Source organism: Rhinolophus ferrumequinum, chromosome 23 (genome assembly GCF_004115265.2).
Source record: "Rhinolophus ferrumequinum isolate MPI-CBG mRhiFer1 chromosome 23, mRhiFer1_v1.p, whole genome shotgun sequence".
Lineage (NCBI taxonomy): Eukaryota > Metazoa > Chordata > Mammalia > Chiroptera > Rhinolophidae > Rhinolophus > Rhinolophus ferrumequinum.
The window spans coordinates 44,459,305-44,487,066 of NC_046306.1; the positions used below are offsets into that span (position 1 = coordinate 44,459,305).

The window sequence follows — 27,762 nt, forward strand, 5'->3', positions numbered from 1 at the left end:
GCTGCAGCCTGCCTTTGCTAGTCAGGTACTATCTCTCTAGGATTGTAGATATTCTGTTCTGTAATCCCATACTCATTTCTACAGCCTCTTCTGGGGCCTGCTGCTAGCTCTGGGAGGGTAAGGGGAGGCAGTCAGGCTCTGTGGCTTCATTTTCTGTCTGTCAATTGCAGCTCCTAGAACACAGCTGTCACATGTCTATATTCTGTCTCTGCCCCATCACTGAGTTGAGCCACAGTATATGCTGATCACTCAGGCAGGAATGCTCGGGTCTGCGGAGGGCGCACACTGCAGCCTGATCCGTCTCCTCTCCCAAGACCTGCAGTGAGCTCCAGGCTGTGTCCATCGTGGTACCTGTCTTTGCTCTTCTCCCTTTCCTCCTCCCCTGTTCACTCTGGTTTGCCCACATTCAGATGTTACGATGCATGGCTCTCTCAGACATGTTTGTTTGTTGAGCAGGGATCCTTTGTTGAATTATAGCTGTTTCAAACTTGCAGTTGTTGTAACTTCAAGGGGAACAATCAGGAGGACCTTTCATGCCACCATGCTTCTGACATCACCACTCTTTGCCCTTTCTTAATTTCCATTCTATTGTCTGGGAAGTGAATGAATAATTTGATGAGCAAATAGAGCAGGGCCACACAGATTGCTGAACAGGTTTGGTATCCTTTTGCTCTTACATGAAATCTGAGACCATGCACCAGTTTGTTCATCCTTGAGATGGGTACTGGCTCTTTTTATAGCTGATTAGCAGGGTTTTAATTAAGAGTTCAGGTGAGGTGGTTCACCTACCAAGAATCCAATGGAATACCACTATGAAGATTCTACTCAATGTTTGCTTTTTTATTTCATCTATTCTGTTGTTTTCCTGAGTAAGATAATGGAATGCACATTTTCCATTTGGGGGTTGATGTGAACAGATTCTAATCCTTCATACAGTTCTAGTGCTGATCCATCCCTCCCAGCCCCATGTGGTGATGGTGAATGAACACCGCTGACCATTTTAAAATTGCATCTCTATAATTGGCATTTAAGGAATGTGTGCTATACCTTAGTAAGAGATGTTGCTTCATTGTTTCATGTTTGTACATTACTTGATTATTAATAAGCCGGCTTGATTTTTCATGTTTTTTCACTTATCATATTTATGCTTTTCAGAGTTGTCCCTGATGTCCTGTGTCTATATAATAAGCTAACCCATATGAAATTGTCGTTTTTGTGGGTCAGAATGGTCAAATAATGTATGGATTATCCTGATATCTTTAGGAGCTTAATGTTTTATTCATGTTTTAATAACATTTTTCTTGTTACAAAGTGTTCTACTTATTATAACATGTTTAAGAAATATAAAAACAAGGGCAGCTGATTAGCTCAGTTGGTTAGAGTGCGGTACTAATAACACCAAGGTTGCTGGTTCTATTCCTACATGGGCCACTGTGAGCTGTGCCATCCTTCATATATATATATGTAATGAAAACGTAATTGTATAATACCGTAAAATCATCCCTTACTATTTTATTGTACTTTTTTTCTCTTTTTCTTATCTCTTTTTAAAATATATTTCCCCCCTGAAAGTTGCAGAATTTTCTTGGTAGAACTATTAAGAGGCATAAGTGAATTATTATATGTATAGTATAAGTATATTTGTTAATAACATTATAAACAGCTTTTATCCTGCCTTGATATTTTATCAACTGTACACTTCTTTTGCTATTAAATATTCTTTAGAAATGTGACTATTTCATATTGTGCCATATAAATACTGTATAATTTAGCAAATTATTATTTTGTTGGATATTTTAGGTTATTTTCTTTTCTGTCCTTATATAAACAATACTCTGCTGAACTCATATCTGTAGCGTTTTTTCCTTTAGCATGAGGAATTTCTGTTAAGCATTTCATGTATGTGAAATAACTAGGTCAGGTAATTAAAATCTCTTAAAATTTCTTAGACAAAGTACCCTCCAGAAACATTTCTCAATTGTCACTTCCTCCAGGAATGTCTGAGATTTCCCTTCTCTGGGAGGCTTAATTAGCAGTGAAAGTTTTTATTCTTGATAATTTGGCAGTCACAAATAATACCTCTTGGTTTTAATTTGAACATTGTTTAGATGGTTGTTGACCATATATCTTTCTTCTTTTGTGATTTATTTACTAACATCTTATTTTTTTTTGAGTTTCCATTTTTTGTTATGTTTGTAAGGAAAAAACCATGCTTATAAATGTAAAGAGAAAAATTAAAATTTATATTTGCCAAAATACTAATAATGCTTTTTTTAGGTAGTGAAATTTTAGATGGTTTTCGTTCTCTTTATACTTGTCCTTTTTCGTGATTATTCTGTAGTAGATTTTTTTTTTCATACAGAGCGAAGAAATTCTTGTTTTCATGAACGAAGGAGTACTGGCTCTTGTAACATGTTCCTGGCCTCTGCTGCAAAGGTGGAGCTGGTTCCTCCCAGTCCCTCTTAAACATGAGAGGACCCTGGATGCCCTTTGCCCACACACCCAGCTCCTACCCTGCACCTGGGCCATACTGCCTGGGATCGCAACAGTGTGAGGTGTGACAGTAATAGTGTACCATTATTGTTTTTTTCTCCTGGCATGTCCAGCCTGCTATGGGATGGATGAAGAAGAAGAGAACCACTATGTTTCACAGCTCAGAGAAGTCTACAGCAGCTGTGACACAACCGGGACAGGCTTTCTGGACCGGGAGGAACTGACCCAACTTTGCCTTAAGCTTCATCTGGAAAAGCAGCTGCCCATCCTTTTGCAAACACTTCTTGGAAATGACCACTTTTCCAGGGTGGGTATTTGACTTCATTCTCGTAAAGAAAGGCACAGAGTACTATAGTTGGCCATTACAAGCATTTGATAAATATCAGTTATCAGTTAAATAAAGATCCTCATCAAAGGAAAATTATTAGGAAATGGGATGGTGTTTTTCCTTCTTGTGGAACTCCTAAATTATAGAAAGAGTTTCCTTAGGATGACATTTTTAGTGTAGTAACTTCCAGAGGTTTTGTTTTGTTTTTCCGGGAAGATGTTTGAGTGAATTTTTGGCTCTGGTCGGGGGTTTATGGTATTGGTAGGTGGCAGGTGGTTCACAAAAACACAGGGCTGGATCTGTGGGCAGCTCACACACTGGTAAGTCACTCAGAGACTGGCAGCTTCAAAGTACCTCAAGGGTAGATTGTCTTATAAAATTACACAGGTTGAAATTTATGTGGCAGTTGGACAAAATTGCAAACTCCTCTGAAAGAATACAGGATTCCCGTGTTCAGAAGTGTTCAGTGATTTCATCTAGGCCAGATATGAACTCTTTTTCTCTAGGAAATTCAAGGTGATATGAATAGTGATCTAGAAATTTTCCTGATAGAAACACCAAAAAGCACCTCCCTCCTTGTTCCTAATTCTTGAATGTGTCCAGATGTTAATATGTTAGTGCTAATGACAGTGCCTGTTATCTTGTCATCTTAACTTAGAAGAGAGAGTGACTTTTTTTCCACAGAACTCAATAAAAATTATTTTCATTTTGAATGAGAAAAAAAATCCAGCCTGCAGATTTTCCTGAATTGGCTCTTGGCCAAAAACAAATGAATTAAAACAAAACAAAATCCTTACTACTGGCATAGGGAGAGAATCCAGGCGAATTCGACCTCTTGTTTCCCAAAAGCACCCACTTCCCTGTGTTGCTACTGCTTGTCAGTAGGGTATTACTACTCCTTCGTAGAGAACTCTGAGTCAATTAAACAGACCATACCTTTTCTGTCTCTTTATTCTATTCCTCCTTTTTTTTGACTTAAAAGGCAGATTGTTTTTGATAGATTGTTCTAGCCCCTCTTGCTATCACCTGGAATTGTATTTGGGACCTAGATGAACAAAAATCTGATCATTTGGGTTTTTGGTGTTGTGTGAGTCCCTTATATATTTTGGATATAAACCCTTTATTGGGTGTATCATTTTCAGATATCTCCTCCCAATCATTGGGTTGTCTTTTCATTTTGTTGATGGTTTCCTTCTCTGTGAAAAACCTTTTAGTTTGATGTATTCCCATTTTTTTATTTTTTCTTTTGTTGCCCTTGCCCGAGGAGACATGTCCAAAAAGATATTGCTAAAAACAATGTCAGAGTTCACTGCCTATGTTTTCCTCTAGGAGTATTATGGTTTCAGTTCTTACGTTTAAGTCTTTAATCCAATTTGAGTTTATTTTTTTTATATCGTATAAGAAAGTGGTTGATCCAGTTTCATTTTTTGCATGTATCTGTCTACTTTTCTCAACACCACTTATTAAAGAGACTGTATATTGTATATTCTTGCCTCCTTTATTGTATATTATTGACCATATAAAGCAAGGATTATTTCTGGGCTCTCTATTCTGTTGATCTATATATCTGTTTTTATGTTAGTACCATACTGTTTTGATTTTTGTAGCTTGGTAGTGTAGTTTGAAATCATTGGTATTTTAATAGTGATTGCATTGGATCCATATATTGATTTAGGTAGTTAAGGACATTTTAACAACATTAATTCTTCCAATCCATGAGCATGGCATATCCTTCTATTTATTTGTATCCTCTTAAATTTCTTTCTGCAGTTTCTTAGTTTTCAGAGTTAGCCTGTTTCACCTCTTTGAATATATATATATATATATATATATATATATATATATATATGTATTTAATGCTTTTTGATGCAATTGTAAATGGTACTATTTTCTTCAGTTTTTCCTATTCATTCAGTATTGGTGTACAGAAACTCCACAGGTTTCTATATATTGATATTTGTATCCTGGAACTTTATTGAATTCATTTATTAGTTCTCATCGTTTTTTGGTGGAATCTTTAGGGTTTTCTCTATATAGTATCATGTCATCTGCAAATAGTGTGAGTTTCCTTCCTTCTTTCTCTCTCTTTCTCTCCCTCTCCTTCCTTCTTTCCTTCCTTCCTTTTTTTCCTTCCTTCCCTTCCTTCCTTCCTTCCTTCCTTCCTTCCTTCCTTCCTTCCTTCCTTCCTTCCTTCCTTTCTTTTTCTTGTCTGAGTGCTGTGGCTAGGGCTTCCAATACTATGTTGAACAGAAGTGGTGAGAATGGGCATCCTAGTCATGTTCTTGATCTTAAAGGAAAAGCTTTCAGCTTTTTACCGTTGAGTATATTAGCTATGGGTTTGTCATATGTGGGCTTTATTATGTTGAGGTATGTTCCTTCTGTACCTACTTTGTTGAGAGTTTTTGGGATATTGAATCTTGTCAGATTCTTTCTTTGCATCTATTGAGATGATCATATGATTTTTATTTTGTATTTTGTTAATGTGATGTATCACATTCATTGATTTATGGATATTGAACCATCCTTGTATCCCTGAGATAAATCCCACTTGGTTATGGTGTATAATCCTTTTAATGTATTGTTGAATTGAGTTTGTTAATATTTTTGTTGAGGATTTTTGCATCTGTGTTCATTAAGGATATTGGCCTGTAATTTTTGTTTTGTTGTTTGTCTGGTTTTGGAATAGGGTAACGCTGGCCTCGTAGAATGAGTTTGGAAGTGTTCCTTCCTGTTCAATTTTTTAAAAAAATAGTTAGAAATGATAGGTATTAATTTTTTTAATGTTTGGTAGAACTCACCTGTGAAGCTCTCTGGTCCTGTGTTTGTGTTTGTTGGGAAAGTTTTTGTTTTGTTTTTGTTTTTAGTAATGCTTCAATGTCTGTGAATAATAGATTTGTTTAGATTTTCTATTTCTTCTTGGTTCAGTCTTGGAAGGTTCTATGCTTCTAGAAATTTATCTATGTCTTCTAGATTGCCAAATTTCTTGGCATATAATTGTTTGTAGTATTACTTAGTGATTCTTTGTGTATTTCTGTAGTGTTGGTTGTGACTTTTGTTTATTATTTCGTTTATTTGGGCTCTGTTTTCTTGATAAGTTTTGCTAAAGATTTGTCAGTTTTATCCTTTTAATGAGCCAGCTCTTAGTTTTACTGATCTTTTCTGTTTTTTTTTTAATTTCTTTTCTTTTTCACTCTGATCTTAATTATTTTCTTCCTTCTGTTTACTTTGGGTTTTGTTTGTTCTTCTTTTTCCAGTTCCTTTAGGTATAAAGTGAGATTGTTTATTTGGGATGTTTTTTGTTTCTTGAGGTAGGCCTCTATAGCTATGAACATCTTTCTTAGAACTGCTTTTCCTGCATCCCATAAATTTTGAAAAATTGTTTTTTCATTTATCTTGGATAATGTTCCATGTGTATTTGAAAAAAAAAAATGTGCTTTTTGCATGTTTGGGATGAAATGTTCCATAAACGTCTATTGTGTTGCTCTCATGTATGTGACATTTAAGGCCACTACTTTCTTATTAATTTTCTGTCTGGACAATCTATCCATTGATGTGAGTGGGGTATTAAAATTCTCTGTTATTGAATTATTGTGAATTTCTCCCTTTATGTCCATTATTTGTTTTATATATTTAGGTGTTCTTGTGTTGGGTGCGTAGATATTTGCGATTGTTACATCTTCTTGTATCAGCCCCTTTCTCATTATGTAATGTCCTTCTTTGTCTGTTTTTACATTCTTTGTTGTAAAGTCTATTTTGTCTTATAGAGTATTGCTACTCCAGCTCTCTTTTCATTTCTGTTTTCATGGAATATCTTTTTCCACCTGTGCACTTTGAGTGTGTATGTGTCTTTCAATTTGAAGTGAGTCTCTTTTAAGCAGCATACAGATGGGTCATGTTTTTTAATCCATTCAGCCACCCTGTGTCTTTTTATTGGAGTATTTAATCCATTTACATTTAAGTAATTGTTAAGTATATACTTACTGTCATTTTGTTCATTGTTTTTTGGTTGATTTTGTAGTTCTCCTCTGTTCCTTTCTTTTTGTCTTGATCCTTTCCCTTGTGGTTTGCTTGGGGTTTTTAGTGTTTTGTTTGGGGTCCTTTTTCTTTATTCTTTGTATATGTCCTTTGTAGGTTTCTGGGTTTTGGTTACCATAAAGTTTATGTATATCATTCTGTATCTATAGCAGTCTATTTTAAGGTGATAGGCATTTAAATTCAACTATGTTCCAAAAGGACTACATTTGTATTACCCCCTCCACACTTTGTTTTTGAATGTCTGATTTGCTCTATTTGTTAAATATTTGACTTCACCTGTGAGATTTCTTTTTACCTGTCTCCTATTTTCTTATTTCTAGTTACTGCTTTTCTGTTTAAAGAAGAACCTTTAACATTTCTTGTAAAGCTGGTTTAATGGTGATGGATTCCTTTAGTTTTTATTTGTCCAGTAAACTTTTTATCTCTCCTTCATTTCTGAATGGTGACCTTTCTGTGTAAATTATTCTAGGTTGTAGATTCCTTTATTTCAGCTTTTTAAAGACATCCTGACACTGCCTTCTGGCCTGTAAGGTTGCTGCTGCGAAATTATCTGATATCCTTATGGGGTTTCCTTTGCAGGTAACCAGTCATTTTCCTCTTGCTGCTTTCAAGATTATCTCTTTCTCTTTAACTTTTGCCATTTTAATTACAGTATGTCTTGGTGTGGGTCTCTTTGGGTTTATCTTGTTTAGAACTCTCTGTGTTTCCTGGACCTGGATGTCTTGTTTCCTTTTCCAGGTTAGGAAAGTTTTCAGCCATTGTTTCTTCCAATAAAGTTTCTGTTCCTTTTTTCTCTTTCTTCTCCTTTAGGCATCTCTGTATTATGAATGTTAATGTGCTTGATGTTGTCCCAGAAGCCCCCAAACTATACTTACTAAACAATGGTTTTTTCTTCTTGCTGTTCTGATTGGTTGCCTTCCACTAGGATGTCTTCAGGTTGCCCATCTGTTATTCTGTGTTAGCTCATGTGCTGTTGATTTCTTCTAGTGTGTTATTGTGTGCTCCAGCTCTGCTCGGTGCTTTATTATGCTTTCCAGCTCTTTGTTGCAGTTCCTCCTGTGCCCCTCTCAAGTTCGGTGAGCATCCTTGTGACCGTTTCTTTCAACTCCTTGTCAGGTAAATCACTTATCTCTGCTTCGTTAGGTCCTCCCCTCCTCCCCCCGGGTGGGGGGTGGGGGTGATTTTTCTTGTTCCTTCATGCAAGAGATATTCTTCTATCTTTTAATTTTGTTCACCTTTCTATGTTTGTTTATATGAATTAGACAAAATAGCTTACCCAAATTTGAAGAAGTGGTCTTATGTAGAAGCACCCTCTTTGTAAGCTGTTTGCTGGGTGGTTTGGGGAGGCCATTTGGAGCCAAGCAGGTGTCCAAGGCATCCGGGGACACCGCTGTACTGTGCTGTAGTAGCTCCGGGAGGGGAGGCCAGGTTCGTGTCGTAATGCCCTGTTGATCCTGCTTGCTCCCTTTATTTGGATCCAAAATAAGCTCTGGGCGGTGTGGCCGGGAATGCCCTGTGACGGTCTTGCAGGTAGGCCAGAGCACCTAGATAGAGCCTCCACCTGCTCTAGGAAGTGGAGGGGTTTGCAAACGGTGGTGCGCAGTGGCACCTCCAATCCTAGAGAAATCATGCAGGTCCTAGAGGGCTCCCACAGTTTTCCAGCCTTCTCTATTTGGTCTCTTTCTCTCATTTACTGTTTAGAAGCTGTTCAGTCAGCCCTCAGTTGTTTCTCAGGAATAAATTGCTCTATGTATAGATGTATATTTCATTGTGCTCGTGAGAGAGGCTGAGTTTGGCATCCTCCTATGTGGCTACCATCTTGGACCTCTTACTATTTTTAAAAATCTTAAGTACATTTTTGAATAAAAATGAAATGAATATTCTTAATGCAAAAGGCAACAATAAGATGTTTCCATCTGAGAGAAAAAAGAAAAGGTTGAGGGATTATGTGTTTATTTTGTTGAAAGTAATGTTGATCTCTTAAATTCACACAGGTTAACTTTGAGGAGTTTAAGGAAGGTTTTGTGGCAGTGTTGTCATCAGATGCTGGTGTTGGTCTCTCAGATGAAGACAGTAGTTCTTTGGAATCAGGTAACAAGATTCCCTCCTCTCGCATTTAGTTTATATTCATTTACTACCTTCTGAAGTATAATACTCTGACTGAGGAACCTAGCAGGTCTGAGACTAAATTTTAACCCCACTCTTTCGCTACCGAGCTGTGACAACTGGGACAAAACATTTCCGTTTTTTCTTCTATTTTCTTATTTGTAAAATAGTGTTGTAAGGTAAAAACCCTGTTGTTTTCCTTTAAACTGCACACAATACTCTGAATAATACTAGCAATCTGGTCACCAGATGTGTGGTAGTTTTCCCCACACCAGCCAATTCTCTGACCCCAGCTGGGTGCCCTACAATTCAATTCTGATATGATTCACCTGGAGATACTGTGTTTCCCCGAAAATAAGACCGGGTCTTATATTAATTTTTGCTCCAAAAGACGCATTAGGGCGTATTTTCAGGGCATGTCTTATTTTTTTCATGTATAACAATCTACATTTATTCAAATACAGTTATGTCATCTTGTTCTGGAACATTGTCATAAAGTACTAAATGCATCCGTCTGGCTGACGATCTTAACTGGGGCTTATTTTCGGGGTAGGTCTTATTTTCGGGGAAACGCGGTAGTGTCAGATCCCACAGGTTGAAGGCTCAGTCCAATTAGTCCTCCACTTCAGATGCTGATTGCAAGTCCAGGTTGTCACCTGTGCTTTGGACCAACAGCTATGAGTCAGAGTTTCCCACAACCCTCTCCTCAGGTTTCACTAATTTACTAGGGCAGTTTCCAGAACTCAGAGGAACATTTTACTTACTATATCACTGGCTTTTTAATAAAAGTATATAACTCAGGAATAGCCAGAAGAAAGAGATGCACAGGATGAGGCATAGGGATAGGTGCAGAGCTTCTGGGCCCTCTCCACGTGCGCCACTGTCCTCCATCCACTTGTTCACCAACCCAGAAGCTCTCCAAACCCCATCCTTTTGGGGTTTTATGAAGAATTCGTTACATAGACCTGACTGATGAAACCACTGGCCATTGGTGATTGAGCTCTACCTCCAGCTTCTCCCCAGAGGTCAGAGGTGTGGAGCCAAAAGTTCTAACCCTCTCATCACACGGTTTGTACCCTTGGTAACCAGGCCCCATTCTTGGGTGCTTTCCAGAAGTCACCTCATTAACAAACACAGAGGTAGTTGCTCTTATTAGGAAGTTTGAAGGGTTTTAGAAGCTCTGTGCCAGATACGGAACAAAGACCAAATATATTTATTATAAACCACAGTATCACAAGTGTCAAGTAATACTATGTGCTATCCTTACAGCATAGGGTATTGACATGAAAAAATGGATATGGTGGAGTTGAAGATTTCAAGAATTTAAAGTACAGTACAGATGTAAGGTGTTTGTAGAAGGTGGTAGAGCAGGTAGGATACCACCAGCCCAAGACGGGCCTCAATGTATTTTTTCGTCTCAGACAATAGTGTTGTGCTATGCTCACAGTACTTATTAGACTCCTGTTACCAAAATGGGGCTGGTCAGACAAAGGTAACATTTCTAAGGGAAAGTGGCATCCTGAGAGGGAAAGCCACCTGGCGTAGGTAACAGGAGGTAGAGGGAGCATTTTGGAAGGAGTTCCACTCAGAGGCGTGTAGATTGTGGGGTGGGAGTTGGAAGATGGTGCTAGATGCGCTCCCCCAGTTGTTCCTGCCCCATCAGGTCTCAGGCTATGAGTGATAGTCACCTGATCTGCCAGGACTGAGCTTAGCTGCTCCGCATGTGTAGGGGGGCGGGGGTGAAGGAAATGGTAGTGGATCCTCTCTCTCTTGTGTGGGGCAGTGTGTTTGAAGATGGAGGTGGTGATGCTGATTAGCAGATTGAGGAGGGAGCTCTTTCCCTCTGGTGGCTCCGTGGTCAGGAGCAGGTGTGTGTCTTTTGGAGACCAGGGTGACAGTGTGGGAGGGGCCTGTGGTGGAGAAGGAAAGTAGATCAGGAACATTGTCTTCTGTGTGTCAGCCTTTGAGCTTTATGTACATTTTATGTAGGTTCCGTTTAACCCTCACAGAAATCCTGTGCATTATCATAGGCATTATTTAGATGAGGAATCTAAAGCCTGAGGTGTGAAGAGATTTGTCCAGGATCCCACAGCCAGTAAAATAGTGGCTACAGTTTAAATCTCAATTTTCCAACTCTAAGCCCTGGGCCCTTGTGTATGCACTGTTGGCAGAAGCTGCACCTTCCACTGGATGCTGGTGGTTGACCCCCCTTCCCATCTCCTCCTGCTGGTTGCAAAGACACCTGAGAATAGTGTAAAGAGCCCTGAAGTGAGAGGGGAAAACCCTTGAAGGTTCATTGGGTGCTTTGTCTCACAGTTTTCTTTAAGATGTGAAGGCCCACTTGCCTTTCCTAACTCATAGAATTTTGGAATATGATCGTGTAACCATGGATTTGAACATGCCTAAAAGGCGAGTGCCCAGTGTCACTGATGCTGTATGTCTGCTCTTCATACTAGAGAATGTGTGATGCTTCTAAGCCTAAACTATGTGGATCTGTGGGACATGTTCTCAGGCCCTCCACAGAAACAGGAAGCTATTTTAAAACTTGTGCTTTTTCTCACCAATGACAATTTTGTTTTATTTATTTTCTTGCGGATTTCAAAGCTTTCCTCAATTAGATGGTTGTATGCCCTACCTGAGACACCTCCTCTCGAGCCTGCAGACAGGGCTCGTCCCAGTGTCCATCTCCAAGCAGCCATCCACAGAGGCATGGTACCCACTGCTTGAAGGCATGACCGGGCGTTGGTGGTTCTGTAGCACAGGGGTTTCCTGAGAGTCATGGTGAGCCTCGTGCCTTCCAGGATTGTGTTCGTTTCAGCTTCCAACCCCTGGCTCACCCGTCCTGTCTTGGGCCCCTGCTGTCCAATGTGGTGTAAGACTTGGCCTCCTCAGTGCCTCATTTGCCCCTCTGCTCCATTCGTAGTGTCACTCTTTCCCTGCTTTCTAATCTGTTTGTCAGATCGGAAAAATGTGCTTTTGATACTCCAGGAAAGAGTGTCATTGTGGGATCAAATTCTTGGGATTTTGAGGAATATCCCTGCTTCCCTATCATTCTACTGTTTTCATTAAAGGCTATTATTAAACATATAACCAAATGTATTTTAATTTTTAGACTTTGTTACTCCTTTCCTATAAATAAAGATGCACACCAAGAAGACACAGCAGGTGTCCAGGGTTTGGCTCAGCAGGTGTACCGTCCTGTCTTCTAGGGCCACTGAGGGGTCCTGTCTTGTGCTCTTCAGACCCTGTAGGGTGCAGGACGGGGGATTGGGCTGTGCCTGCACTGAAATATGGTTACTATCCTTTCCACCCTGCAAAGGTATGACTCTTGTGATTCTGTGGGTAGTGGAAAGCTGCCCCATTCATTTTACTGTCATTCCTCTGCCCTTGTTTCTGCCCTGACTTGCCACGTGGACACTCTTTTCTAGAGTAACATTTCTCCCTATTGAAGGGAGGGACGCAATAGGTTTCTGGACTGTTTTGTTGTTGTTTGTTTTGAGAACATTGGGGAATATTATGAAAAGAACATTGGACAACTCAGTACTCTAAGGAGAGTGCTGACTGGCTGGCAACAATAGAGAAGTGGGGTCAGCATCAATGATAGGGTGGGACTCCAGACATGGACTAGGGGTCAACTAAGAAGGGGAAATGGAAGGAAGGAAAATTAAGCCTGGGAACTAGAAACACATGCTGGTCGCTAAATCTTCATGTGTGCCAATGAGTGGGCTGAATCCAGGAAGTGACCATGGGTGTGGACATAGAGGCCAGGGCTCTGCTTTTACTGGGTCTGAAGGGGTCTTATAATTTAGGGGGGCATGCCAGAGCTCCCCTCTGAGTTTTCTGCACCTGGTTTTCCCACAATTTCCCCCTTATCATGTGGCATGAAATAGCCCTCATCTAATACCCCTTAAGGGGGAAAAAAGAGGATTCTTCCCCACCCACAGTTATCAGCTAGCAGCCTCCCTATAAATAGAAACCAGAATGAGATACAAGAGCCTTTCTTCATTGGTCCCTCATTCACCCTTTCAGCAACTCTCTATTGAGAGCCTTTCTCCATGTTTGTAGTTCACCCCTTGTGAACACTGGCAAGTTTGCTCATGGATTCTCTTGTTTTCCCTCTGCTGACTTAAACACTTTGCCCTTCTCTTTAGGACGTCCCATGAACTCTGTCATATGGTGAGAGTTCTTTGGGTCAGACCCTGTCAATGCCTGTTGTGCCAGGGTGATTAGTAAAGGTGCCTTTTATTACCTCAAAATGTCCCACTGGGGTGAGAAATTATATAGTCAACCTGCATATTGTCAGCTGCCTGAAATGCCACACTGTCACTTCATATTCTGCATATCCCATGTGGGACTGAGCGTCCTCCTCCTGGAAGCTCATCCCACATTCCCAGGATGGACCCAGGCTGTGGACCAGCTGTTTGGGGCATGAAGGAAAGAAATGTGGTGGCACTTGGCTTTAGGGAGCATGATTTCTGTTGGGGTGAGGCCCAAGACACATTTGCAATGAAATGCTCCTTTTTTTCCTGGCCTTGCCTTGCCTCACTATCCCTTTCTCTCCAACTGTCCCATTCTGATTGCTTCCCTCTGACCCCATATCCTGTCTTGGCTGCTGCCCATTTCTCCACCCCGTCTGTCTCCTGCCTGCCAGGATTCTGCATAGAGTCACTGTGTTGTCTTCTTTACCTGAGAGGTCCCAGCTGCTCTGTGCAGACGAGGACAGGTAAGGGGGAAGAAGGAAGTGCAAGAGATTATTAAGGTTTAGAGAGTTCTCATGAATTCCAAAACTAAAATCCATGCCTGCCTGTGCCCCAGACTTTAGACCCACATGAAGCCTGAGACTCTGAAGCTGTATCTGAGCTCTGTGCCCTCCTATATGCACCCCCCGGTCCTGTGGGATGGGGTCCTAGAGTGAGCAAGGTGGAAAGTGACCTTCCTGTCTCTAGAGCAGTATGTTGTTGAATTATTGGAAGTTTTTATTTCTTTGCATGAAAGAAATTTTTTAAAAGCTAGATTTTGTATTAGTCTTTTATTATATAAACAAAGCAAAATATGCTGAAAAAATTTAAACAGCATGTAGAGTTTAGAGTGGAAAGTCCCTTTCCCAGCCTATCTTCCTTAGTTCCTGCCCCAGAGAATAGGATAACTGCTGTTAACTGTTCCCTGTGTTCTTCAAGACATTTTCTGTGTGTGTAAAAGTGTGTCCATCCATGCAAAATATACTCTGAACCTTCTTAAAGTTCATCTCAGTGACATGCATGGGCCCAGAGGTTGCTTTAAAGGCCCACCCCACAAACTTCCCATTTTCTTTCCAGCTGCCTCCCGTGCTGTCCCACCCAAGTATGTGAGTGGCTCTAAATGGTATGGTCGTAGGAGCCGGCCTGAGCTGTGCAATTCTGCGACTGGAGACAAATGTTTAGCAGAACAGCAAGCCAAGGCCACTGTGAGACACCAACTTCGGCGCTCTGTATCTCTGGAAAGTGTGGAGGTGGGTCGGGTCCCCTCTTCCCAACCCTGGGTTGCCCAGCATTAGGGAAATAACATTTCACTTAGTCACTGCTCACTACAGGAAGATGTGAAGGGAGAAATAAGCATTCCTGGCATTTCATTGCCAGAAGTGTAGGTGCACTTTGGAGAATGACACAACATTCTAAAGTGTCTCCAAGTCTACTTGTCTGCACGGAAATTCTGGCCACAGAGCATACTCCTTGAGACATTGGGGTGGTGGAGAGTTTGTACACAAATCACTTGTTCCTCTCCCTGCCCTGCTCACCACCGCCACCTTTCCCTGGCGCTGCAGGAAGGAGCATGACTTCTGTTGGGGTGAGGTGGTAATTGGCCAAGGATAGAAAAACAAAGTTACCTTTCTGATGCAGCTGCAAGGTTAGAAATTTGGATGTGCCAAGCCCACCATCCCACCTGCCTTGAACACTTAGAATGTCCCAAGCCCCACACATACAGCTTGGTGAGCCTATGCCAGATCTTCCGAGGCTTTGGGTGTTGAATCTAGCCCCCAGTCTCCCTGAGCTGTTCAGTGCAGCTCAGGGACTGACCCAGGAGATGGGTTTCATGTCAAGAAGGATCATGCCAGGGGCAGAGCCACGGCCTGTGAGTTAATTGTGGACTTCTTAGACCTATTTTCAAGGATTCCAGAAGTTTTGTGGTTCCTGCCCGCAACGACGCCTCTGTCAGACGGGGCGATAGGGGGACATATCTTTAGTATGACAGCACTGAATCCCCAAGTTAATTTATTTATTTGTTCAACATTCATTGAGGCAAAAAAGAAAACAAATGTGTATCTAGATCCTAAATCTTGTCTCAGTGACGTGCCACACCTGGGCAACACCAACAAGTCCAGGACATTCGCTTTTTCATTCTCTTTCTAACTTGGCCCTTAGGGATGGAGGGCTGAGTTGGTCCATCTTTGTGGTACTCTGCTGCTTAAAAACATCTTTGATCCCCAGAACTAGAACACAGGGGACACTACTTTTAGGGTTGTAAGTTGAGTTGAATGCATTAGAAAAATGGGATATACCAACTACTCCTACATCCCTGCCCTCAGCTCAGTGCTGGCTCTAAGGAGGACTCAGTCTTGGTCAACCGACACATTCTAAAATTGGTCATGGGACACACAGCACCTCTCAGAAGCAGATTTTGACTTTGTGGTCAGCTGCCTCGGTCACAAAAACATGAGGTGTTTACTTGAGTCAGGCATTTCTTGATGGCCTGCCTCCTTCAAGAAGCAGTTTACCAAGGTGGCAGGTGCTTGCTAAGCACTGTGCTGTCCCAGGAGCCCCCAGAGGCACAGAGAAACCTGTTCTTCCTCCAATTGTTTGCAGAACTGATATAGGTGATAAGGGACGGGATGCAGAGAAGTGAGGATCTTCAGGCCTCAAGTTGAGATCCTATCCTGTGATGAAATGTTTAAGCTCCAGGACCACTCCCCCTGAAGAGGTGTTGGTTTGGGGAGCTTTTTTCTCTTCTGTTATAGTGGGATTCCTTGACTGTATTTTCATTATGAACTGCTGAGGTGCAAAGGTTGCCTCGCAGGGGTGAGGTTTTCTTTGGAGACGTTGCATCTCATGAGGTTGTTGGTTCTCTTCCTCAGTTGGCCCTACCTGTCCCCAAGACATACCATCTACTTGTTGCTTGTGCTCTGTCCACTCTCACATCCTCTGGGGTGATTTGTGTCTTCCTCTTTTCATTTTTCTGCAGAGTCTCAAGTCAGATGAAGAAGCCGAAAGTGCTAAAGAATCTCAGAATGAGTTGTTTGAAACACAAGGTAAAGCCACGGCCTCACGCTTGGTGCTGCCTTTCAGCAGTGCTTTGGAAGCTCCAGGAGCTGGGTCATTGGACAGTGAGCCAGCCAAGTGTAATTTCTTGGGAAGTGGTGTGCCTGGTGGGCTCCTTCTCCAGAGTGGTCACAGATGTGAGGCTGTCACTTGGTTCTTAGCATCCCCTGAGGTCAGGCCCTTGGGCAGAGGCCACTGGCTAAGGGAACAGTGTGGTTCTGCCACATTTCACAGTCTGGAAGGACCAGCATGACGCCAGCTGGCAGGTGTGGCCCTGGGGTCTCAGGCCTGTTGCTCCCTGGTTAGGCCCTGCACCCCCATCCTGATGCACAGATCTGGGTGCAGCCTCTTCCTTGCTGTGGGTTCATAGTCTCAGCATCCACCAGCGGCCCTGTCTGTGACCCGAATAGAGTGCAAGACATGATTCTGGTCCTGAGGAGCCTACAGTAACAACTGAAGGCAGCAATGGGTGTACTTAAGCATGTGATGTGTGACAGGGCAGAAAGTTCAGGAACTTGGCTTGGAGAGAGGGAGACCAGAGTTCACCTTGAATTTCTGCTGCAGTAAAAAATTAGCAGTTGGAACTGAGCATCCTCTAGATTGTGGTCCTCAAGTATAGGGTCATTGTTGGTTCCCCGTTTACCTTGGTCGATGGCAGGGGAACTGACCTGAGTGTCTGCCCGTGCTGCTGGACAAAGCAGATAGACCTCTTTGTGTTAGGAAGAGCAGCCAAGCCACCACATCTTAATTTTTTTGGACTCAGAGTCTCAGGAAGGGCTCTTGGAGCAGATTATTCACAGAGCGACTTGGTGCTTGCTCTCTGCCTAGAGAGCAGGCTGGCTTTTTCCCAATCTTAAATAGAAACTTTTCCATCGAGATTAAAACCAGCAGTAGTGCACTAACACTCATGTCAAACCTCAAAGGATTTATTTACCTCCTCTGCCAGCCCTGAAAAATAAACCCCAATATCAGAATTGCTTTTAAAGTTTTCTAGAAATTCCAGACATTTTAAGTTGGAAGGGATCTCAGAGGTGGCGCTTTCCCATCTGACCCTTTCCTGGCGTTTTCCTCAGCCCATCCTATAACAGCGTTTGTGAACATGCAGGCCTGGCTTTCCTGGAGGAAAGCGGCTTTCAGGTTATTAGTGGATTATCGAAGTAATTAACCCCAGGGTGGCTCATCTGCGGGAAAGGTCCAAACCACTGACGTGGAACTCTAGTTGCTCAAGTCTGAGCTAGGTAGAAGCGGCCCTCTTTCTGTGTTGGGCTGGTTGTGGAGGTGAATGTCTGGTGTGAAGCATAGCTCTTACATGGATAGCTCCTCATGGGCACCCCCAACATATGTCCTTTTCCACAAGTTGTTTCTCTGGCAGAGCTTCAGAAATACCAGTAAGCCACCTGGCTAAAGTAGAAAAGTTATGAAATCTGGCCATCTGTCACCCAAACCCACTGATGAGTCTTTGCATTTCCAAAGCACCTGTGCCTCCCGATGTGAGGTGATGTGGAGTACACAGTTCCATCTGTAGAATGTTTTTGCCAAGAAAAAACTGAGCCTGAATCCAAATTACAAACTAGCCTTTGATGTTAACTTCATGTTTATAGGAATTATTAAAGTGGAGGGACAAGTTACATGATACCATGAGGAAGCAGACAAATCCAGATGGGGACATTCTATAGAACAACTACTGATCCCATTTCTTAAACCAGGCAGTGCTAGGGGTTGGGGGGCAGGGAGGTGCTCATGATTGAAAGACTTAAGAGAATAACCAAATGCACTGTGGGGTTGCTGTCTGGGTACTGATTCAAACAAGTCAATTGTAAAAAACCTTTTGAGACAGTTGGGAAATTGTTGATTTTGGCATTATGATTGTGATAGTGGCATTATGGTTATATAAGAAAATGTCCAAATATTTCAAAAATACATATTAAATATGTAAAGATAAAAACATGAGATCTGGGATTTACTTTTAAACACTTCAGCAAGAGCAAAAAGTGGATAGTTGAAGGCAGCATGGCAAAGTCTTAATCACTAAAGAGCCTGCGTGACAGGTGCACTGGGGTTCACTGGACTGTACTCTTTACTTTTGGTAGGTTTGAAAAGTTTCTAAAAATTAATTGTTTTGTGCTGTCAATGGTGTGACTTTAGTAGATTCCCTTCAGAAAAAGCTTTCCCCACGTAGAGCAGCGATTCCCACCCCACCCCCAAGTTTTTTTCATGAAAATTTGCAAACACAGAATGAACTTGAAACAATTGTACTGTGAACACCCATGTACCCACCACCTAGATTCCACTTTTGATGCTTGGCTACTCACCTGTGTCCATCTGTCCGTCCATCTGATTTCAGGGTAAATTACCAGTAGGTGTGTTGCTTCCACCTGGAGCACTGGGTTTACCTTTCACTCTCTCTGCTTCAGGCCAGCTGCCAACCTGGGGTTCCGAGGTCTTTGGGAGCCCCCAGAAGTCCTGCAGCCCGTTGTTTGACACCCCTGAGAGCCAGGTCCGGGGCATCTGGGAAGAGCTGGGCGTTGGCAGCAGTGGTCACCTCAATGAACAGGAGCTGGCTCTGGTCTGCCAGAGCATCGGGCTCCAGGGACTCAAGAAAGAGGTAAAAGGGGCCAGCACAGACCACCCTCAATGACTGGTTCTTTGTGATGGTCATGGTTGATGTTGGATCTGGAAAATCCCTTCACCATTCAGACACTGATTAAGTTGTATCAAAACTTCAAAAGTTAAAATGTTTGTCATATGTTAAAACACCTCCTTACTTACCTGAGTTCTTTACAGTATCATTGATTTCTTTTCTATCTCCTCTTTTTAATGCACAAGTATGGCAGGCTCTTTATAAGAAAAAAGATCAGCAAAAAGAAAGGAAAATTGCCCAAACTCTATCCAAACTGGAAAGCTAGAATTCATCCTTGATTTCTCCGCTCATCAAAACAATCACCTGATCTTGTCCATGCCACCTCCTTAAGAGCTGGAAAAGAAATCAATGGAAAAGAAATCAATGATACTTTAAAGAACTCATGTAAGTAAGGAGGTGTTTTAACGTATGACAAACATTTTAACTTTTGAAGAATAAAATATACATTTTTCTGTTGAATAGTTTTTTGGGGTATGATCTATGCTGAAATGCTATGAACTACAGAGCTGCTAGAATCCAACTTCATTCCCAAGAAGATTTAATAAAACATGATATCTTTTCCTCATTAATTTAAGAACTAATCATCTTTGGTCTAAAATCCTCACAGTGGTTCTTCTGAAGTTTACACTCTCAAGGGTCCATCTCTGACCAGGTGTGGCCCCAGCCTCCCCAACTTCTAAGCACCCTTCACTTAGGATTCTTCCTCCACCTATAACACCCTTTCCCCCTACCTGTGCAGCCCTGTTCTACTGCCCAGCCCAAACACGATGCCCTTGGAGCTTGGCCACACTTCTGGCAACTGTATTTGTCGCTGGAGGCTCACAGGGATGTCCAAGAGAGGACTCAATTCAGAACAGCAGTGACTGGGTTCTTGTCTCTGCCCAAGAAAGAATTCAAGAGCAAGACAGATGGAGGAAAGCGAAAGCTATTTATTGAAAATGGAAGTACATACCTGAGAGGAAAGTGTGGGGGAAGTCATGATCAGGAGTTTTTATCCCTCCCACGGTGGGAATTGGCAACGTCCCATTGTGGTTCATTCATCTTCTCTACCTAGGCGGGACCCTCCATTTCTCATTTTCTTCCTTATGTATTTTGTTCCTTTGGAACTGTCATGGCATCAGATGCATGATGGGAGTTGTAGTAACCATAATGCAAATGACATTAAAATTGGCTAAAGGTAATATCCCTGGTAATGGGGATGAGCTTTGCTGGATGAAACTGGTTCTTGTTTTTCTCCAGCTGCAGGTGCTGGATAGGGTCCCTTGGTTTTGTAACCAGTGAGGCACCTCATGTTGTACCCTGGAGGGGATTGTCAATTTCCTAGGCTACCTATCCTGCCTCATTTTCATCCTTCTTTTCCTCCTGCAGGGCCAATGGGTGGGAGAACAGGCAGTGGTGATAGGGCAGGCCTCCCCTTCCTGAAGTCTGCCTTCGCCCTGCTGCCCTTGCGAGACCCTGGACCTTTGGGGGCCCAGGCCATACTCCATATGTACATCGTCTTCCTATCATCGAGCAAGTTCCTGCCACAGTAGACACTGAATGAGTATTTGTGGAATTTAGGGAGTTCAGGTAGCGCCCATTCACAGCAGGATAGAAACTGACTGTACATGTAGATTTCACAAACCAGAGCCAGGGGAGGCTAGATGTGACCTGGCAGTCTGAGTTTGGATGAGAAAAAGCAAATTGCTCTGCTTGGAAAAGGAGGGAGGGAGGGAGGGAGGATGGCCGGCCTGGTGATTGTGGCTGGCATGTAGCTGCTTGTGGGCAGAGCTTCTGAGCACAGGTGTGGTGGATTTTGTTTAGGAATTGGAAGACCTATTTAACAAACTGGATCAAGACCGAGATGGCAGAGTGAGTCTTGAGGAATTCCAGCTTGGCCTGTATAATCATGGGCCCACTTCACTTCTGGAATCTTCCACTCCTGTCAAGCTGAGCAGGTCCTGGTCTCATTACCAGGTAAGATGGGATGATTAAATATTGCCCCTGTTCCCAAGCTCACAGTCCTCAGAGAGGAAGCGGGTGGGAGGGAGACCAGGGTAGTCCAGGTGTATTTGGGTATCTGAGTTTCTCTATGGTGACCATATATTCTTGAGCTGCCCTCTCCTTTTCTGTAAATAGGGTAAAATACCTACTTTGTAAGGCTTTAATGTGCTCAGCACAGCTCAATGAGCACCCAGTCCTTAAGTAACTGTTTATGGTGAGATAGGAACACAGCTAAGAGCAGACAAGGGCAGGTGGCTGTTGCATCACAAGAAAGGCAGATTGCATGCACAAAGGCCAGTGAGCTCCTGCTGAAGAAGTGAGTGCTGTGAGGTTGAGGTGGTGGGCGGGCGGGCAGGGCCTTGGCCGGTCCGGGGGGCACCATCTGAGCAGAGCCGTCAGCAAGGGACCAGCCATGGAAGCGTTCGGGGAAGGCATTTCAGGCAACGGGACATGCTTGGAATGTTCAGGAAGAGCAAGGAGGCACTGGAGCCCATGAGGAGGGCCTGAGACGAGGCCGATGAGGATGGTGTCCATACGGGTATGGCAGGCTCACTGGTGGCCTGCAGGAAGTGGCTGCTGCTGCTCATTTCTGTGGCCCCAGACAGCAAATGCTCGTCCTGAAGGGCCCTGGGACAGAAAACAGCAACTAAAATAATCTTGCGCTGTGGATTTTTATAGCACCTAAGCCTAACAGGTCAACTTTCTGGCCTGGATTTTTTTTTGCCTTCATCTTAAAACTACCCAACGTTGCGTTTCTGTGTCCTGAGGAAATGCTCGGGCTGACCCACCTCTTCTCTTTAAATCAATGTTGGGTTTTTTTCCACATACTGCATTTTCTAGGCCTGGCATGTGCCTTCTTGGGCTCTTCTTTTGTGAGGACACGCACACACTGTTATTGATTCAGGGGAGAGGTGTTAAATACCTTCATGTCTCCCACTAAGTGACGTATGCTGACACGTCAGGCCACTTAAGCAATGGGACACATTCCCTGCTCAGGGCCTTGGATGGATGGTAGAAGAGGAGGTACCCAAGGTCCTTGAGAGAGGGCTGAGCTGGGTGTGAGGAGCCCTTGATTCAACACCCTGCTCTGCCACCTGCAGGACTGTGCAATCCTGGGCAAATCGTGCAATGGTGCTGTGCCTTTGTTTCCTTGTCTAAGAAATGAGGCTAATACTGTGTTTCTCCGAAAATAAGACCGGGTCTTACATTAATTTTGCTCCAGAAAATGCATTAGGGCTTATGTTCATGGGATGTCATCCTGAAAAAGCATGCTAGGGCTTATTTTCCGGTTATGTCTTATTTTCGAGGAACATGGTAGTAACCGTGTGAATTGTTTTTATCAGGCTTCAATGAGACCGCGAAGGGCTGAGCACAGGTTGGTGTGGTCAGAAAATGTTAAAGATGAAAAGACATGCTTCAAGAGGCCAGTGTGCTCACAGGCAACTCCCTGTTCCCCATGCACAGGTCCTGGAGGAGGGTGACTGCCGTACCACCACGACATCGTCCCTTGTGTCCATGTGCTCAGGCCCGCGCCTCTTCTGCAGCATTGACAATGGCACTGGCTTTGCCTGTCCCGAGCAGCTCTTTGCCCTGTGGGCCCAGGAGGGGGTTCAGAACGGCAGGGAGGTCTTCCAGGTTTGGAACTGGCTACTCACAGCTGCCTTAGTGGGAGGTGTCCAGGCTGTGTGCTGCTGGGCAGGGGACTAGGGGGCCTGCTGCCCACAGAAGAGGCTAGACAGAGCACTCCGCAAACACACCGCGTGTGCACTCTGTGCAGAGAACCCAACGTAGTGAAGTTGGAATCACTTTTTCTCTGTTTTTATTTTTGCTGTTAAAATACAGGAAATTTTCACTTAAAAGACAATAAATGAAAAACAAGAAACAACATCCTGAAATGAATCATTTGAATGTAGGTTTGAGTATGTTAGGCATTTAACCCAGTGCATGTCAGCCTTGGAGATGTTCTGTTTTGTTGTACGAGGGAGGTCAGTCCCACAGATGAGGTAGTGCAGATGTCTCCTTCCTTGTGGTGCAGATGTCTTACTGGATGTCACTGTCACCGGAAGTCTGAGCATTTCCACCCAGAGCCTCCTACTCAGCTGGTTGAGCTCTTCTCCCCGCATAACCCCCACTCACCCCAGGCCCCCCCGTACTAGCTTGGGCATGGGGAGGCCCACTGCCCTGTGGCCTCCTCCTCAGCTCCTTCATGCTCTTCCGGGGGCCAGTTCAGGAGGCTGTCCTTAGATGGGTCTAGGCCTCTTCCTGGGGGCCAGGTATATCTCCACCAGGGCCACAGGGCCAGACCCTGGGGCTTGGAGGGAGCTCTGCTCTGGGGTGGCAAAGTGGTGTACAGGGGCCAGGTGAGGTGAGGGAAGAATGCTGGCGGGAAGTGTGGTGATTATTTTCATTTCCAAATTTCACTTCCCATTGTAAAAAAAAAAAAAAGAAAAAATATGTCAGCCATACAGAAATCTATAAGATAATAAAGACTACCCCCTCTTCGCTCCTATTCTCCAGGGGTGGCGACAGCTAATGGCTTAGTGGGTATTCTGCAAGCTTTTTCCTGACACAAAAAAGAAATACATATTTAGACATTCCAGTTTTTAAAAAATTTTTTTTGTAAAATTGGTATCATCCTGTGTATCTTGCTAATTTGTGTTACCTTTTCCCTATTGTTGGACATGTAGATTTTTTCCTATTACAAATCTTGGCATTTAAGGCACCTATATCCTGTTGCTCCAATGCTGATATTTCTGTAGGCTTCCTGAAGTTACACATTTTTACTCTTGATACGTTCTGTCATATTGCTTCCAAAAATGTCCTTATTAGCACAAACCAACAATATATGAAGGAGTCCAAAGATAGCCTTTAAAACAGTCTGCTTGGCTCCTTGGGCCAGACCCTCCTGGACCTAAACTCAGCCATTGCTGAGTCTGGCCACCCAGCAGCCTTGGGTAGAGCCCATAGAGTAAGCCCAGACCTGGAGCTGGCCCCCGAAACTGAGACTGAGCCCAGATCACAGAAATTGGCCCCCAGTGAGGGCAAAGTGTGAAAGGGCTCACAGTTTTGAGATTCTCCCTGAAACCTGTTTCTGACTCCCTGGAATTTGGAGGTGGGCTGGCTGCCATCATAGTCTGACCAGTGTGACCAGTGGTGAGTCTCAACCTTGCCTCTGACATTTCAGAACTTACTTTTCTTTTTATTGGGGAATGTTAGGGAACTGTGTTTTTCCAGGGCCCATCAGCTCCAAGTCAAGTTGATATCCTTCAGTCTAGTTGTGGAGGGCGCAGCTCAGCTCCAAGTCCAGTCGCCGTTTTCAATCTTCAGTTGCAGGGGGCACAGCCCACCATCCCATGCAGGAATTGAACTGGCAGACTGGTTGAGAACTCGTGCTCTAACCAACTGAGTCAACTGGCTGCCCCTCCAGCAGCTCTGCAGCAGCTCGTTGTCTTCAATCTAGTTGTGGAGGGTGCAGCTCACTGGCGCATGTGGGAATCAAACCAGCAACCCTGTTGTTCAGAGCTCGCGCTCTAACCAACTGAGCCATCCAGCTGCCCCAGAATTTTTTTACTGCTTTCCTGTTATCAGAGAATATTTCCCTTTAGCAATTTATAATTTACCAGTTACATTCAGGATTTGATTTCATTTTATTGAAAATTCGTGATGTTTATTGAACTCCTCAGCACCTGGGCACCAAGCAAGGACCTGTCAAGTATGTGACTTTATTTATTTCTCACACGGTCCTGAAGATGTTTCTGTCTCGCTTGACAGGTGGAGTGGCTGCCTGAGGACACATGGCCAGGGCAGGAGCACTGGCGAGTTGGGCAGGTGGTCTGGGTATCCTGGTGTCCCAAGTCAAGGCCCTTCCTGCCTGTGACTCTGAATAACTGCTTATCTGTGACATTGGCGGTCAAGACCCAGGCCTCTGGCCGTGCCAAGAACAATAAGCACACGTGCCTGAAAAAGACCTTCCCTTGGGAAGGAGGTACCTGATGGGCAAGCCCTCAGCCTGAATATGTTGGCATCACACACCCACTTGTTAAGATCTCTGGCCATTTCAGGGTGCTGCAGTGGTATGTGAGAGTGCCTGTGGAAGCGATGCTAGTTCTGGTACAGCTTTGTGAGGAGGCCCTGGATCGCTTATCTGTCCCTCCTCGACAAATCACCGCTAAATTATGCCTTAAAACACAATCAGTGTTTCTTGTCTTATGCAGTTTCTGTGGGTCAGGAATTTGGAAGCTGTGTAGCTGGAAGCTGTGCAGCCCGGGGTCCCCCATGAGGTTCGTCAGATGCCGGCCAGTGCTGCAGGCTTCTGAAGGCCTGACTGGCTGAGCATCTGCTTCCAGGTTGGCAACTGGATCCTCACTGTAGGCAGGAGGCCTGTTCTTTGCCACGTGGGCCTCTCCCTAGGGCTGCTTGAGTGTCCTCTCAACATGGCAGTTGGCTTTCCTGGTGTGCGATCCAAGAGAGAATAGGAGGAGGTCACCTGTCTTCCATGCACAAGCATTGGAGGTCACCTGCCATTACTTCCTCTACATCCTGTGGGTAATACCGGTCAGCCCTATTCAGTGTGGGAGGGCACGTAACATGAAAGCCAGGAGGTGAGGAGCACTGGGGCCATTGTGGAAGCTGGCTCCCACCCATGCCATTCAGTGTTTGAATTCTCCTTTCTTGATTGTACTCTGTCTTGTGAGATTATTGCTAGGAAGTTTGCCCTTGTGTAATGAATGACGGCTTGAGCTTCCCAAATTGCTGTGTTAATGTCATTTCTCTTTATAAGCACTTTGGGAAGTGGGGAAGCAGTGGAAATTCAAGTCTCCATTTTATAAGTTTAAAAAAACAGGGATCATCCCTCATTCCCACATGTGAGCTGGGAATGCTGTGGCTCTTTCTCTGTTGGCCCTGACGGGGGTGCCAGCCTGGACTTGTGTGTTAATATCATAGAAGAAAGCAAGAGTCAAGAATACTCAAAGCTAAAAATGCAAATGTGGCAAAGTGTTAGTTATTCGTTAGTCAAGCAGAGGGGCCTATAGGACAGGGGCATATAGGTGTTCTTTCTTCTTTTTTAAATTTTTACTGTGGTACAATACATAAAACAAAAATTGTTCTTTTTCAAAATTCTGAGAAGAACAGAATGCTCTATTCTCTGGAATGCTTAGCCATTGCTCATCTCTTGCTGATAGATCATTTTTCCGTGAACAAAGTGACCAATCCATATACATGAAAAGTGACCAATCCATATATATGAAATATGACATATTTCATAGCCACATACCAGTCAGGATTCTGTTAGTTTGAAATGGCTAAAAGCCAACTCAGAGTGGCTTAAAGCAGAGAGGAGGCTGTTAGGGCCTGGGAAGAGAAGGACAGCAGGCACTGGGACTCGTGGGGCTCCAGCCTGTTGTCAGGACTCCCTTCTGTTTCTTTGCTTACTCCTTGGTAGTGCTGGCCTCAGATTCAGTCTCCTCATGTAGCTCCCTAAGACCTGCAGGCCCCTGTACAACTGATTTCACAGGGGAAAAGACCTCTCTTCCCCAGCCTCCTATCAGTCTCCTTGAAGTTCTTTAAAACATGCCCCCTTCTGTGACAGTCATTTTGTCTAGGGAGGGAAATGCTGTCCAGCGTGGGCCATACCCACCCCTGAGGCAGGGATGGTGAAGAGGGGAGAGCCAGTATTGACAGGAATGGGTGGGGTGGGTTGGGGCACTGGAGTTACATGGGTGGGACGGGGTCTCAGAGACTTTGCGGACAGAAAAGTGGCAGGTGCTGCCTGCAGGACAGCATGGATCACACAGCCTGCACAGTCTCTAGGAGAACCAGGAATTGTTTGGAGAAGCCACTCATCCTGTCCTTCCTAACGGGCCTTGCTATTTCCAGAGCCTCGACTTCAGTTTGGATGAGAAGGTGAACCTTTTGGAGCTGACCTGGGCCCTTGAGAATGAGCTCATGATGGTCAGCAGTCCCACTCAGCAGGCGGCCTTGGCCTGCTACCGCCAGGAGCTACGCTTCCTCCAGTAAGAGCGCTGATGTGGTGGGGATGGGGCTGGGGAGTCAGCTGGCGGGACTGGCCTGGAGGGGAGTCTGAGGAGAGGGGCACTCTGCCCTCATCTGCCCAAATGGCCAGTGCTGGGAATGGGGTGGGGGGGTCTGCACCACCTTTTCTACTGGCTCTCCTTTAGCTGGCACCCCAGTGACACAGGAAAAGAGCTGAGCAGTGGGAGCAGGAGGAAGGCTCCCTGTGCCTCGAGTGCCATCCATTTGTGTGGTTTGACTGGCGCCCAGGGAACTGTTCAGTGGCTGCTGCTTGGGCTTTTGTGGCCACAATTTAAGGGTCACTGGCCTTCCCTCTCACTTGGTGAGAAACTTAGAAATCTATGTAAAGATCCTTCCTTAGTTCCTTTTAGCAAGATTCCTGAGAGAAGGATTTGAACTTGATACTCATCCTGCTGATGCTGGAGCTCCCGGCAGAGGTAGAAACCCTCCAGTCTGTGGGATGTGTTTCTAAGAACAGCCAGAGGGCTCCTGGTGTCTGTCCCACTCAAGCTGAGTGTTTTATATGTGTCTGTGATCAGGGAGACAGAAGGATGTTTTGAGAGAAGGCTAGTGAATGACTTAGGAGCCTATTGGCTCAGCAGAAAGGAGCCTGATGTAGTAGAAGGAACCCAGAGACTGAAATCTGAGCTAGAGAGGAAAAAGAAGTATCTTTCAGATGTGGTCATCAAGCACAAAGTGACACTTTGGCTAAGAATACATGCCACTTTAGTTGCGTTCAGCTTTGGTTTAACTGAGTATTCAAGCCATTCATGTGCTTGGCATATTAGCGCAAAGATTATTTCTATATTTTTATTGATGTTCCGGAGCTGCAGAAAAGGTTGGCAGAAATC

At 44.0% G+C, this 27,762-nt stretch overlaps 1 protein-coding gene across 1 annotated transcript in view; it reads left to right on the forward strand.

The window, feature by feature from the left end:
* NINL (ninein like) overlaps nucleotides 1–27,762 on the forward strand; it is a 178,995-nt gene that overhangs the window by 79,980 nt on the left and 71,253 nt on the right. The window contains exons 2-9 of the mRNA XM_033095566.1: nucleotides 2,607–2,800; nucleotides 8,851–8,947; nucleotides 14,278–14,450; nucleotides 16,178–16,244; nucleotides 18,669–18,859; nucleotides 20,699–20,851; nucleotides 22,343–22,513; nucleotides 26,756–26,892. Coding sequence (XP_032951457.1) covers nucleotides 2,618–2,800; nucleotides 8,851–8,947; nucleotides 14,278–14,450; nucleotides 16,178–16,244; nucleotides 18,669–18,859; nucleotides 20,699–20,851; nucleotides 22,343–22,513; nucleotides 26,756–26,892 — 1,172 coding nt within the window. The 5' untranslated portion in view covers nucleotides 2,607–2,617. The remainder of the gene's footprint in view (nucleotides 1–2,606; nucleotides 2,801–8,850; nucleotides 8,948–14,277; nucleotides 14,451–16,177; nucleotides 16,245–18,668; nucleotides 18,860–20,698; nucleotides 20,852–22,342; nucleotides 22,514–26,755; nucleotides 26,893–27,762) is intronic.